General features: G+C 42.8%; 1 protein-coding gene across 1 annotated transcript; it reads left to right on the top strand.

The window, feature by feature from the left end:
- The first annotated feature begins 12926 nt into the window (after positions 1 to 12926).
- On the top strand, positions 12927 to 14464 carry LOC149840690 (uncharacterized). Its single transcript, XM_090004525.1, has 4 exons — positions 12927 to 13049; positions 13126 to 13299; positions 13821 to 13985; positions 14102 to 14464. Exons 1-4 carry the CDS (start codon positions 13044 to 13046, stop codon positions 14156 to 14158), a joined length of 402 nt encoding a protein of 133 aa, XP_089860651.1. The 5' UTR covers positions 12927 to 13043; the 3' UTR covers positions 14159 to 14464.
- The last annotated feature ends 314 nt before the right edge of the window (positions 14465 to 14778 follow it).

The raw sequence follows: 14778 nt of genomic DNA, 5'->3' as shown, positions 1-14778 counted from the left end.
TAGTATTTTTTATGTTTATTAAAAAATAGCCCATTCAAGGGTGAAGTGTATCGATTTTCTGCAGATGCGATGCTTATCAGCCGATACAGATCGATAAGCACCGATACTGACAACATTGGCATTGAGTGTTTGTGAGATGCTTTTTGAGTTTTTAACCCGTCTTCTTCTCTGTCCCTCTTGCTTCTTTAGTTCCACCTTTTTCTTTTTACCTACTCCACCTTCCTACCTTTCTGACGACTCTTATCAATGGGTTCCCTTTTCCTTTTTGGCAGCCTCATGCTTACTTGAGTCTGTATTTCATGATGTGCAATGCCTTTGCTGTCGCTTCTCTAAAATGGAGCCACAGAAGTTTCTATGCTCAACTGATGACAGAGAATGAATCTCTCTCTCTCTCTCTCTCTCTCTCATCACGCCGCTTATGCTGTATGGGCAACATGTGTTGCAATTATGGCTGAGAAACAAGCCGAGCTGCTTGTGGCTTGGCTCATGTTCGGCTCAAAAAGTGTTCCTTCCAACTCTAAAATAGACTGTTCTAGCTGAGCAAAGGGGTTTGGTATAGTGAGATGAGGCCCAGGTTGTTTGACAGGCAGCCTAGGTTCAAATCTCAGGGCGTCACCCCTCTGCCTAACCCAAAGCTTGGTGACTCCCTGGGGTTGAGGGGTAAGCCCACGGAGTTTTACGCTGACAGGACAGTGATCATGAGTACAGCAAGCTGAGCCAGCACTGTTAGGTCTCTGCACCTGGGACAGTTTCTCTGAGTAAAAAAAAAAGCTGAATACGAACAATAGGCACTTGTGCTGCAATTATGGCTGAGAAACAAGCAGAGCTGCTTGTGGCTTGGCTCATGTTCAGCTCGAAAAGTGTTTGTTCAAACTTGTAAAATAGGCCCCGCAAGCTGACCAAAGGGGTTTGGCATAGTGGGATGGGGCGGCTGTTTGACAGGCAGCCTAGGTTCAAATCCCAGGGCGTCCTCCGTCTGCCTAAGCCAAAGCTTGGCAACTCCTTGGGGTCGATAGGTAAGCCCTCGGAGTGTTATGCTGATAGGACAGTGGTCGTAATTACAGCAGGCTGATCCAGCACGATTTTCTCTGAGTAAACAAAAAAAAGTTGAATATGAACACTAGTTACTTGACTCAGCTTGACTGGTATAATAAGCTCATTAGGTAGTAAGAAATATATTTTCGATATATTTTACATGTATTTTTTGTAAGTTTTTTTCTTTCAACGCTAAATCAATATATATATTTATAAGCTAGCTTGAACTTGGCTTGTTTAATTATGAGTTCAAACTCAGCTTGGCTCACCGCAAGAACAAGCCATGCTTGAACACTTCAAGCTCATCTCGTTTAACGGCCTTACAATGATCGGGAAAAAGGGTCACAATCTTGCAGAGCTCTCTCTCTCTCTCTCTATATATATATATAAATATATAAACAACAGGTTATTTTAAAATATCACATCTTCAGTGTATGGGCCATGTTGGTCATGTGCATTGATAATCTTTAAATCTGATGGTCCAGTTTTGCCACCATTTGTGGGGCCAAATGAAATTTTGGATCTTATAAAAAAGCAAATGTACTCTTTCAGTCAACAAGCTTTTCTGTATGGCTCGCGAGAATCTCACTTTGGTAGCTGTTCAACTTTGTGGATGTCAATGGATTTGGGTCGGATATCTAACCAAATTTGAATCTGATTAGTGTGGTTCGTTAAAGGTGGTACTATCTGCTTAGCATCGGATTCAGACTCACTGTAGCTCTGCATCTGCCAAAAAATCCAATCTGGTTGCGTTAGCTAATTGGATCCAGATTTTGTATTATGTTTTCTCTTGCGACTCTGAATCTGAAATAGGTTAGACAAAATCTGATTAGCTTAGTTTTATGACAGAACTTTGTTTTATTTTTTTGGGGAGGATGGAGGAAGGGGAGACAGAAGATAGTCATGGCAGTGGAGAAGAGCATATCAATGGCTGGCCCCCTCCTGGGGGGGAGTCTGCTGTTAGCGGGACAATCACCATGGTCGTAGAGGATGGCACCAGTGAATCCACTCACCTAACGCTGGTTCCACAGGCCATAAATCCTGGTCGAACATTGTTGGAAGGGGAAGCAGGTTAGAGTTAATGCTGATCATGGCTAACTCTACCAATGATACACCGAGGATAACTATAACAGGGAAACAGTATGAACAACTATTGGAACCGCTATGATGGATTGTCATAACAGGATTTCAGAAGAATTAGTAGACTACCCTCAACCCTACAAAGTTATGTTTGAATCCCTGGCAGCGCAATGGCCGCAGATGTCGGGACTCTCCTCTTCGCTGAAGGATGGTTTATTTCTAATATCTGTCGCAAACGAAGAGCACTACAAAATAGTCACCAGTAGGGGAGCCTGGAGAGTAGCGAGGAAGACTTTGGTAACAAACAAGTGGAGATGGGGAGCTCAAAAAAAACTGGGAAATCGACACTAAGATCCTAATCTGGATTCAGTTGTCGAATTTTATCGCCTGAGCTCTGGTCTAAAGACATCTTCACAAAGTCATCAAGAGATGAAAGAGTCGATACCAAAACAAGATCACAACACAACGGTTCCCATACCCATTCTCAAGAGGTGATAGAGACACATGCAACTAAATACTTCAAGACTCTGTTTCAAAAATCCATAACCAATTTGGTCATGCTCATGGGAGAGAGGGAGCCAAGGGTTAAACCTTAAGAGAATGAACTGCTAGCAAAAGAAATGTCAGAAGAGGAAATTAAAGGTGCAGTTTTTTGAGATGGACCCCAACAGTGCTCTTGGCCCAGGCGCGGGTTTCCAGGTTTCTATACAAAATATTGGATCATTGTAAGTGTAGATGTCATCAAGGCTGTTAATTTTTCTTCACACCGGGAAGATCCTGAGGCGCATTAACTGTACACATATAGTGATTATCCCAAAGGTGAAAGGAGCGAATCGCCTCAATCAATTTCAACCGATTGATTTATGCAATTTTGTCAACAAAATAATATCCAAAATCATGATGAATAGAATGAGAGATTATTCTTGATCGCGCATTATCAGCCCAATGCAATTTTGTCAACAAAATAACATCCAAAATCATGCATTGAATACCCAATGCAATTTTGTCAACAAAATAATATCCAAAATCATGATGAATAGAATGAGAGAAATTCTTGATTGCATTATCAGCCCAAACCAGCGAGCCTTATTAAATGACAGAAGTATTCAATAACGCATCTTGCTTGCATACGAGATGGTGGATCAGATGCTTACGAGCAAAAAAAAAAAGGGATCAACTTCAAGATTGACTTAGCTAAGGCTTATGACAATGTTAATTGAGATTTTCTTGGGGAGTTTCTAAACTTTGTTGGATTTGCTAGCAGTTGGATAGAAAGAATAATTAGGTGAGTTAGAACTATATCATATGCAGTAATTGTTAATGGGGAGGCCAGTAAACAATTGTGGGAAAAGCAGGGGTATCAGACAAGGGTATCCCATGTCTCCATGTTTACTTCTGTTGGTAATGGAATTCCTAACGAGACATCTAAATCAATCAGTGGCCAGGGGACTCATCACTCTTGTCTCAGTAAGCGAGTTTCAATAGCATCACTCCTTTTATGTTGATGATGCTCTCTTCTTCATTCATGATCACAAACACTCGGTCTCACACTTCTTAAACAATGTGGAGTTGTTTGAAAAAGGCATCTATCTTAAAAATCAGTATAAGGAGAAGTCAAACACTTATTCATAAAATGTAATCTTCCTCCGAGCTAGGCAACTACAATCTCTAGAAGAAGCAGGTGGCACTCGAAGGATCTTCCTATTACTTACCTTGGTCTCCCATTATTCAGAGGGAGATTGAAGAATAGGCTATGTGAGGCTCTTATCACCAAGTTTCATATTAGAATGGAGCTTTGGAATGGAAGACATATATATGTCCATGGCAGCCAGGGTGATCATCATAAAATCTATATTCCAATTGTTTCCAATATATATACTGAATGAGTTCATTCCTCCTTCCAGTGAGCATCATAAAAATAAAAGAGCAAATTACCTCATTCCTTTGGCAAAGAACAGATGAACGGCATCATTTTCACACGTTGAGTTGGGGTGTGTAAGCCCTATGATGAGGGTGGACTCGGTATACGAATGTGAGAGAGATGCACATAGCTTGTTTGTCCAAGCTGGCATGGCAGGTGGCCCATTAGGAAGAATCTCCATGGGTGCAGCTGGCACAATATAAATACTTAATGCTAGAGTTATTATGGGTCCCGACAAAAGGGTGTCAATGTTCATATGGGTGGATGGGGATTAAGCATGGTGCTGCAACAATCTAAGATCAAGTCAAATTGGGAAGTTGGTAGGGGGATCTAAGTGGAGTTTTGGTTCGACCCCCTGTTGCCCTCAAGGCCTCTTAGTCAATCTGTTGTCTACAAACACTAAACAGATTATGTACCAGAGCTTGAGGGGCATTAGATTTCGTGATCAACTGGTAAGCAATCATGCTCTTAGGTGTCGATACAAAGAATCGGTATTTCAGGTGTCAGAAGCAGTGAGAAGGATGGTGTATCAAATCTTGGTTTTCATTTAGATTTAAAGACAAAATCATTAGATAGAGTTGGGAGAGAGCCTTTCAGGTTATCACATGGGCAATCTGAAGGCTAAGAAACCAACAAATTTTTTGCAACAAAAGGTTGATGAGCCCCAACCAAATCCAAAAAGAGTGAGTTTACATGGTGCTTGAGCATACCTTGAGAGTGCATAAATCCAGTGAAGAAGCAGTTGCTAATCGCTGGAGAAGCCTAAACACATGGATCCCTCTCAAGTCAGGCTAGGTGCTGATAAATATTTGTGGCATATATCATGAGTAGTTATACGAGTACACAATTTGGATTCACAACTACCTTAGGCAGGTTGTTTTGCAAAGAATGGATCTCTTCAAGATAAGAAATTGGGTAGATGGAATGAGATCCTCGATCTCGTAGAACGAGGTGTGAAAGTGATTTTGGAATCAGGTAGAGCTGAACAACATTTTGAAGTTTCTTGACGATCCCCCCCCGGGGAGTTAGCTATATCTCATGTTCGGGGTCCCAAAGAGCACCACGTATGTAAGCATGTGCGTCTCGTATCCCCATGTTTGTCAGCATTAATTAGCATTGGAGTTTGATGCGATTGCCCTCTCCTCCATTGGTGCCAAAAAAAATGACGATTCTTGAAAAGGAGTGGTTGTAAAGACTTAAGTGCCCCGAAGATGATTATTTAAGACCCTGTCTCTGTACTGCAGGATTATCCGAGAAAGAAATCTCCCCTGGAGGAGGCCATGAACATCAACCCTCTTACTCTCTCTCTCTCCCTTCTCTTTCTGCTTCTGTGCACATCCAGCAGAAGATCATACATTGATCCATCAAGCACCGACTGACCTGCACATTGACTGTTGTGGAGCCTGATTCAGAGTTTTTACCCTTACAGAAGGAGGGTTTGGGGGCTTCTCCTAGCGTGGGTAACATCATTCAATTAAATGAGTTGTAGATCCTGATTCAGAGTTTTTACCCTTACAGAAGAGGGGTCTGGGAGCTCCTCCCAACGTGGGTAGCATCATTCAACTTGAAGAGTTGTGGAGTCTGATTCAGAGTTTTTACCCTTACAGAAAGGGGGGTCTGAGGGCTCCTCCCAGCGTGGGTAGCATCATTCAACTTGAAGAGTTGTGGAGTCTGATTCAGAGTTTTTGCCCTTACAGAAGGGGGGTCTGAGGGCTCCTCCCAGCGTGAGTAGCATCATTCAACTTGATGAGTTGTGGAGTCTGATTTAGAGTTTTTGCCCTTATGGGAGGAGGGTTTGAGGGCTCCTCCCAGCGTGGATAGCATCGTTCAACTTGATTCGTTGTGGAGCTTGATTTAGAGTTTTTGCCCTTATAGGAGGAGGGTTTGGGGGCTCCTCTCAGCATGGGTAGCATCGTTCAACTTGATTCATTGTGGAACCTGATTTAGAGTTTTTGCCCTTACAGAAGGGGGTCCGGGTGCTCCCCCGACATGGGTCCCGGGTGTCATGGTCAAAAAATGCACAGGGTATCGTGGTGAGAAAGACATATTTTTGTTCCAAGCAAGGTTAGAAGAAATCAATGGAAAATCCAGCAAGGAGCATGCCAGAATCAAGATGTGGATGTCAAGCGAGAATGGTGTTGTGCAACTCAAATAACACAGAATAATAAGGGTCTGGTTTTTAGTTAAAATGCTGAATGAAATGACAATAGAAATCACTGAAAATTTACAGAAATAAACTAGACTCAATAACGAAGACACCACTTTTTACGGATTGAGAATATGACCTCCGGTTAGAGAAATATGACCCTGACAAGTTGGTCCTAATTCGGGTAGCGATTTGCTTACTGAATAACACTACAAATAGCTATAGTGATTTGTAGAAGACACTACAAATCGCTATAGTGAGATTCAAAAATACTATAAATCGCTATAGCGATTTACGGAAAACACTACAAATTGCTATAGTGAGATCCAAAAACACTATAAATCACTATAGCGATTTGCGGGCTCGTTGGAGACCCAAAAACACTACAAATCGCTGTAGGAAAGCCCGATAACACTACAAATCGTTGTTGGAAGACCCCAAAAAAATTTGGTCCAGAGGGCGCTGCCCCCCGAGCCCCCCCGCCTGCTGACCGCGCAGCGGGATTCGCGCCGGGGGGGGGGAAGCCCCCGGAACCCCCTCCTGTAAGGGCAAAAACTCTAAATCAGGCTCCATAACTCATCAAGTTGAATGATGTTACCCACGCTGGGAGGAGCCCCCAAACCCTTCTCCTGTAAGGGCAAAACTCTAAATCAGGCTCTACAACGAATCAAGTTGAACGATGCTATCCACGTTGGGAGGAGCCCCCAAACCCTCCTCCTATAAGGGCAAAAACTATGAATCAAGCTCAACAACTCATCAAGTTGAACGATGCTACAGTTAGTGTACAGGTTAGTCGGTGTTTGATAGAGCAATATAGGATCGTCTGTTGGATGTGCACAGAAGTAGAGAGAGAAGGGAGAGAGAGTGAGAGAGTTGATGTTCATGGCCTTCTCCAGGGAGAACTCTTTGCCTCTCTTGATTTCTTCTCTAGAGAGAGAGAGAGGGTTTTACAGTGTTTTACGGAGAAAGAAGAAGAAGACTTTGAAGAGTCAACATCATCCTCGACTTTCTAGATAGAAAACATGTTTGTCCTTTTTTTGAACTGTTTGTTTTTTCTTTTTTGAATTAAAGGCATTTTTGTCATTTTTTCAAACCATCACTTTATGAGAAAAATAACAAAAAAGAGTACCAATATACATGGGAATAGGAGCCCCCATGTGCTTGTATAAGTGGGGCTCATTCAAAACCCCGAACACTCACGTGGGATTTAGTGAATCATCCACGAAGGCAGGCAATTCCTTTAGAGAAACAATTTTGTACATATTTGAAAGGCTAATTGTTCAAAATCCTAAGCAAGAGGTACATACTCCCATGTGGGTCATTTCCGGACTGAAGTCAGATCTTATTAATACTGATATGATCCGGTCCTGGCCCTAGCAATGGAATGGTCCCATCACATAGTCCTCTCCCTTTAGTACGAGCCAATTCGTAATACACTCACTATGGAAAAAATCTGGATCTAGGTAGACCTTGACCACCTGGTCAAAGATCCGTCCCGTTTCATGCCCAATCGGAGCAATTAAAGTTGGGGTTCAAAAAAAACGGATACGGTCATAAACATGCCTGCTCCGAACCAGAGTCTGGATGTGAATGGGGGAACCAATGAAGTAAAGATGAATATGGGGTGAAAAATTATATGGCTTTTTATATATGTAAAAGGTACAACAGTCTCATATTTGACCCAAAACAAAAAATATGCCCCCCTAACATAAAATATTGATCCAAGTCTAGTCTAGAACCACAAATAATCCAATCAACCAAATCCAAATCCGATTCAAGGGCGAATTTAGATCATATTTTTATTTCCCTGTATCCAGAAACCAAACGCCCAATTGGAATTGGTGGTCCCACTAAACCCGGTCCATTTTCACCATATTCGTTGTAAACAAGGGTGAGGCCTTGAGAAGTTCAGATTTGGTTCAGGTCTCAAATCCATGGTACCTTTCAGTGCAAATTACATGGAATTGGTGCAGCCTCCCAAGCAAGCACGTCAATGGGTTGGGAACGACCGGGATACGACTCGTACTGGATCTAGGGGTGTCAGTGGCTCATGTTTGACCTATACCTGACCGTTACCAAATCCTATAGGATCAGGGTTAGGTGATAAATAGGAAGGTTCGATTAGAACCTGGGTCGGATCCAAAGGGTCCGATTAATAAATGAAGCTTGTCTTGAGAGCGCTCTGGTTGTGTGCCGGCTAAAAGGCAGCTTGTCTCGTTCCTTTTGTCATTTTGCTCCCTCAAAGGCCGTGCGCTCCGACACACTCGAGAGCGGTCTCAAGGTGAACGTGGGTATTTGTGGCCCCCATTGGACATTTCTACCCCTAAATTCTAATTCTATGGTCGTACACGTCCTTTAGCCGAGCTCTTCTCTTTGGACGCTGACTGGGGAGACTGTTTGGCAGTCACAGAACATATTGGACAATAATCTACCAGTTTGTTTTGTAAAACACAAAGACCAAAGTACCCTCCAGGAATTAGAAAAAAGGACAAGGACGTAACGACATTAATTAATTGCCTTGGTTGAGAGCTGTGGCCCGATATCACTGTTCCCCAGCAGAGGGTCGGTTACGTCATTTTATGCGTATCTGGATAAAATGACAAAAATGACACTGACTATTCCTTAAATGATCCAATGATTGAGGCCCCGCCAAAATCTCGAACGCGATGTGAACGGTTCTGGCGACTCTTGGAAGCACGTATGCGCGAAGGTTACTTTAGTAATTTTTCTCTCTAATTTTATTTTGCCCTTTTCCTCTTTCTTTTCGTTTTTGTCGCTTGGGATGAGGTTAACGTCCGAGGAATATTTTAATTTATCTTGTGCGCTAAAATTACTAAAACAGCCTCCTCCCATAATTCATTTTGCTGGATGCCATTGAGTTTACCGGATCCGGGTCGGTTCGGGTTTGTTAAACGAGCTTGGCCAATGTGTATGTTAGGGTTGGGATCCGGTGCAATCGCATTGCACAAATGCAATGTGCCGCTGGCCATCTGCTGTTGGCCCCCCCTCTGACAGCCTGTATAGAAAACGTGGAGGGTGATCGGGTGCCGTGCAGCAGCCATTGCATTTATGCAATCTGATTGCACCTGAGCCTTCCCTGTGCCTTGTGTGGTTGGGTTAACATAGATGTGTGTCAACAAGTTGAATACGATCCGATCGCAACTCATACTGAATCCGCCCGTGTCAGGGTTTAGGGTTTGACAACAAAAGGAGTCTGCTTAACTATCTGCGTGGGACCCGTGAAGTCCGACTTGTTAATTTCTCGGAATTTGGTATCGGATTGCCTCGTTTGCAACTTAGTGACTCAGTCCAGTCCAGATATTTTTTTAATTTATTAAAAAATATAAAAAAATTATATATTATGATTTTATACCCAAAAAATAAAAAAACGTAAGGTCCTAAATCAATCATAAAAGCTATAAAAAATAAAATTTGCTAAATATGATTCATACCTAGCTAATTCTAACATCTAAAATGCAATATATCAAACCTAAATTGCGAAACACACATTTCAGATTGGTCGTGTTGGGTTTGTGGGTGGTGGCCAATCTGAATCGTGTGGGCAAAGAGGCGAAGGATTTACATGAACCGACAATTGAACGTGGGCTTCGGGCAGTTGCTATCGCCATCACCGGCGGTAGTGATAGTGGTGAGGGGATGGGGAAGGGGCGCTCATGAACTCAACGAAGTCATTTTTGGAGTCGCAGTAGACAATGTCAGGTTGGTGGGAGTGGAGCTCGATGGAGACGCGTCTGTCAAAGAGGAGTGTTGGATTTTGGATCGGATCGGATCCAACCTAAATGTGATACATATAGAAATGGGCACATCAAGGGACATATATGGCAGAGGCTCTTGGGTTTTGAAGGTTACAGGACAATTATGAGGTCTCATAACTATTCATTCATACTCATTAGAGACCTCCACTAATGCCTATTATGGACACATTATGAACTCATTATGGGCCTCCTCAAAATATTTCTATAAATAGGAGAGTTCCATGGTAGCTTGATGAGGACTACCATGAGAGCATACATGGTTGTTGAGTGATTTCTCTCTTTAGGTTCAAGGGTCTGGATAACCTCTTAACATTCTGACCTAGGTTCATTGAGGGTGTCGATTGGTTGAGGAGAACACCAACCACCTACCTTCATCAAAGCACCATACAGGTCATCCATGGCTGCATCTGGTAAGTGGCTCTTCCGTGAGCAATTTTACGCTAACATTGGGTTATGGGCCCACACTGTGCTTCTGTTGCGCGCATATTCAGGGTGTGGGTCTGCCAGCGTCCATGCGGCACTTGCCAAACTTTTTTTTGGCATTGTTCTCTCTCGTTGGACCCCGATTGGTTTTGGGATGTCAGACGATGATGAGAAAAGCATTGACAAGCGACCCACCACCTGCCACAGACGTTGATCGTCCGTTGAGGCGGCCTTTACTATACATCCTTAAATTTCGGCCATCTTCGGTGAAGGAACGACAATCCACTAGTGGATATAAGTTCATTGACGTGTGAGGATCTTGTCTGAATGATTTGAACATCATCGGAGTTTTGTAGAGGGATTCAGGTGTATTTTTTGGTGGCTCTATAGAATTCCAACATAATTCTGCACACACACTCCGGTGCCATGATTTGCATATTTAGATGAATCTACGCAAAATTCGGTAATAACATAAAAAAAAAGTTCGCAATTAAATTTCAAGCAACTTCTATTAAGACCTCGTTGACATTTGAGATTTTCACCATGTTGTATTTTGGGAAGAGCATTCTCGGACCCATTAGGGGTTTCAGGTGGACCGGTCTGACCCAATCCAGAACTCAAACCCGTTGCAGGAATACCGGGTCTGAGTCCGACCCTGTAGGACCCAAACTCGTTGGGGCTCTAGGTGGAACGGGTCTATGTGTGATCCGGTCAGACCCGATTCAGGACCCATACCGATTGGGGTGATGGGTGGACTGGGTCTGAGTCTGACTTGGTCTGATACCCAAACCTATTGAGGGTTCTAGGTGGATTGGGTCTGAGTCAGACCCAATTCAGACTCTATTATTCTTGCATTAAAAAATATGAATAATAAAGGGTCTCATGTTTATCTTTTCTATTTGAATCTTATATAGATCGATTAACCCACTCATATAGAGAATAAAACAACCTCTCAGAAGGTTGTCTATAAGAAGTGGGAGCGCTCAAAAGATTATTTATGAGAAGTGTGAGCGTTCATATAATCTTAGCTTGTTGCTTTTGCAATCACGAGTGACTAAGAATATTAGATGGGTCATCTCACTATAGGATAATGAAAGAATTTCTGAAAATTATAGGGGCAAAAATTATTAATTTAAACAAGATTACATCTCAGGCCATATAGATCATAAACTTCATTATGGGTATTTGTATAGTGAACTATATTGAGACGCCATTAAAGATCTTATGTAAAAATTGTCGTGTCCTTCTCGAATAACAACAAGAGCTTCATCTCATGTCAACACATGGAGTTAAAGTACTTTATGGTTAAAAAAATGACTAAGAATAATTTAGTGTGTAGTGATACAATCGGTACGAATAAACCTCTTACTAAAAGGCTAACACTTCAATACATGTAATAAGGATAAGTCTATTTGATTCCTTCTAAATGTTCATTCATGCCCATTAGAAACCTCTACTAGTGCTCATTATGGATATATTATAGACCCATTATGGGCCTCTCCCAAATCTTTCTATATATAAGAGATATCCATGGTAGCTTGATGAAGACTAACATGAGGGCATATATGTTTGTTGAGTGTCACATTAGTGCCATATATACAAGTGATTTCTTTCTTTGGATTCAAGGGTCCTACTCACCTCTTGATATTCTGGCTTGGGCTCGTTGAGGGCGTCAAATAGTTGAGGAGAACATCAACCACCCACATCTACCAAAAACATCTTTCGGATCATCTACGGCCGAATTTGGTAAAGGGCTCTTCCATGATCCATTTTATACTAACAAGGAGGGCCTCCTCCTTAGCTGCCCAAGACGATGATGGTGAGCAATGCCATTGTCTCTCTCTCTCTCAATGGTCAATTGAGAGGTAAGAGGGATTCGAAAGTCGAAACCTCAAAAGAGGGCTTAATTAGGGTTTGGACTTTCGTTTATGGTTTTCAAAATAGTAGGAAGCATTGACGATCACTCGACTGAGTCACTCGGCCGAGTCACCCAAAGTTTTGAGCTTGAATCAGGCGAGCTTCGTTGTTTGCAGATCTAGTCACCCTATTGTTTTACTCGGATGTGTTCCGATCCCGAGTTGACTAGCCCAGAAATCCAACCATCCTTGTTATACATGCAGATTATGGTTTATAAAATTTTATACCAAACCCCGGTCCTACCTGAGTTCTGATTAACATATACAAAATTTAATATTAAAAAACTTAAAAAGCATTATTCCATTAGATATGAACCAGGTTTGGTGTATGTAATCCTTATCAAATTTTTTTCCTTTATGAATCGGGGTCCAGATACACGGGTCTGACCCGTTACTTCAACTTTGTGAATGAGGGACAGCTAAGTAATTTCGTGAACCGTTCATAACACGCTTCCCAATAAGGGAAAAAGCGTTGGGACAGAATTGTTAATTGAGGGGGAGAAAGAAGCAGAGGAGAAAGCAAGCAACCCTTTTTATCTTTTCTTTTTCTTTTTATTTTATGCTCTTTCTTTTATATTTTGTCGGATATTGACTCGAGAAAGACTCAGAGTCGTCGTCTGAATCACACTGCTCCCCTTCATTCCTTCCCTTCCTTCTGCTCCTTCCCCTACCCTTTCTCTCCCTTTAAAAACCCTTCGTTTTCCCTCCCATCCGAACGTTCAACTCTTCCTCCTCTTCCTTTTCTGATGGAGGTAAGCAACAAGCCTTCTCTCTCTCTCTCTCTCTCTCTCTCTCTCTTTTTAAAAGCTGTAGTGATCATGTGTGCAGGGCGTTCACACGCATCAGTTTCCGGCGTTTGGGAACTGGGACCTGAGCGACAACATGCCCATCACCCAGTACTTCGAGTCGGCCAGGCAGGCTGGTCTCCTCCACGCTCGCAAGCTCAACCTCGACGAGCCCACTTGGGAGTTCGACACCCCCATCACCATGTACCGCATCAAGGTGCGTGTTTGCCTCTCTTCTGATGAGCTCGTTGCTGTTTGAGAAATAAGAAAGCAGTCTCTGTAGGAAACCCGATTCGAACCCGAGACCTCTCGTCTAGAATAGGGCGCGCACTCCCTTCTTTCAGTTATCACGTTCAGTCCATGACCTTCTCTTTCTGTTTTTGTTTTTTCGCGGTTCTTCCTGTCGTGATTTTCCAATTACTCCGACCTGACAAAGGGGATCTAACCCGTGACTGCAATCATCGAAAGCAAGCCGGAAAAGGAAAAAGAAAAGCAGCGGCTTTAGGTTTCAGACATCTTTTTTCCATGCAGGGCAACCAAAACCTGTCCAATGGAAAACCGACACGTGTAGTTTGTTGTTGGAAGGGTACTGCAGCATTTTTTGACTTGTCCGAGTCGATTCGATGTGGACCGTTCTTGCAAAACCGGGTTCCAAAGTTGTGCACCAGTCGGTATTTTTTTCTTTCTTATGAGTTATGACAACTGGATCTTAGGGTGGGACTCCGTCTCGGGTTGCAGGAAAACGGGAGGGTGAGACGGTTCCATAGCGCGAAGGAGCCGAAGAAGCCGGGTCGGGTCTGCGACGTTAGGGAAGCGCCACCGACCCCTCCGAGGAGAGCTCCGAAGGCCATCGACGAGGATCTGTACAAGATTCCCCCCGAGTTGTTGCGTAAAAATCGTCGGGTATGGACCTTCTTTTCGGACCCTCCCTTTTATATCATGAGCATCATGGTACTCAATGCATGATGAATTTGGCTTTATGATGCTGCTGATGATGATTATGATGACTGATGTTGCAGCGCAAGCTCCTCAACTTCATCTCGAGGATGTTCCGGCGCCGGCGTGACTGCTACTGAAGGACCGTATTTTCCGGCGTACGGCGTTCTTACGTATGTTGGTGTGTATACCGTTGGTTTGGTGTGGTTTACAGATTTTGGGTTTCACCTTTTCTTTCTCTTTTTCTTTTTTCTTCTGTTTTTTCGTATGTGGTGATGATGTTAGCTTCTTTGAGTGTGAAACTGCCATATTACATATACACATGCTTCCTTACAAAAGGAGACCCAATTTGTATATGTTGAAACAAGGATGACCATTTCTCTCTCTCTCTCAATTCCGGTTAACATTCAAAACTTGGTGTATAAAATCTTGGTAGATGTTTATGCGATCTTGCGTATGCATCTTAGTGATCTTCCACTCCCTCTTGCTGACGCTACCTCTCTTTTGCCGCAATCTGGGCAAGCGGCTCCGGCGTGAGCCCGTTTTATCTGTCTGATGTTCTTTTTTCTTCTGCTTTCTTTATTTGTTTTGGCTTTTGCTCTTGTTCAGTTCATGGGTTCAACATTTTGTTGATCTTCATGAGTGGTAATGTTGAATTACTTTCGTCTCTCTCTCTCTTCTGGTGTTTTGTTGGTATCATGCTTTGCTTTTTCTTTTTACGAATTCAATCGAAAGTTTGTGGGTCGTTTTCAAAAGAGGG

This window comes from Nuphar pumila, chromosome 4, assembly GCF_984573655.1.
Source record: "Nuphar pumila chromosome 4, dmNupPumi1.hap1.1, whole genome shotgun sequence".
In the NCBI taxonomy this organism is placed as follows: Eukaryota; Viridiplantae; Streptophyta; class Magnoliopsida; order Nymphaeales; family Nymphaeaceae; genus Nuphar; species Nuphar pumila.
The sequence above is the reverse complement of the archived record's forward strand: the minus strand, read 5'-3'. Positions and strand labels throughout refer to the sequence as shown.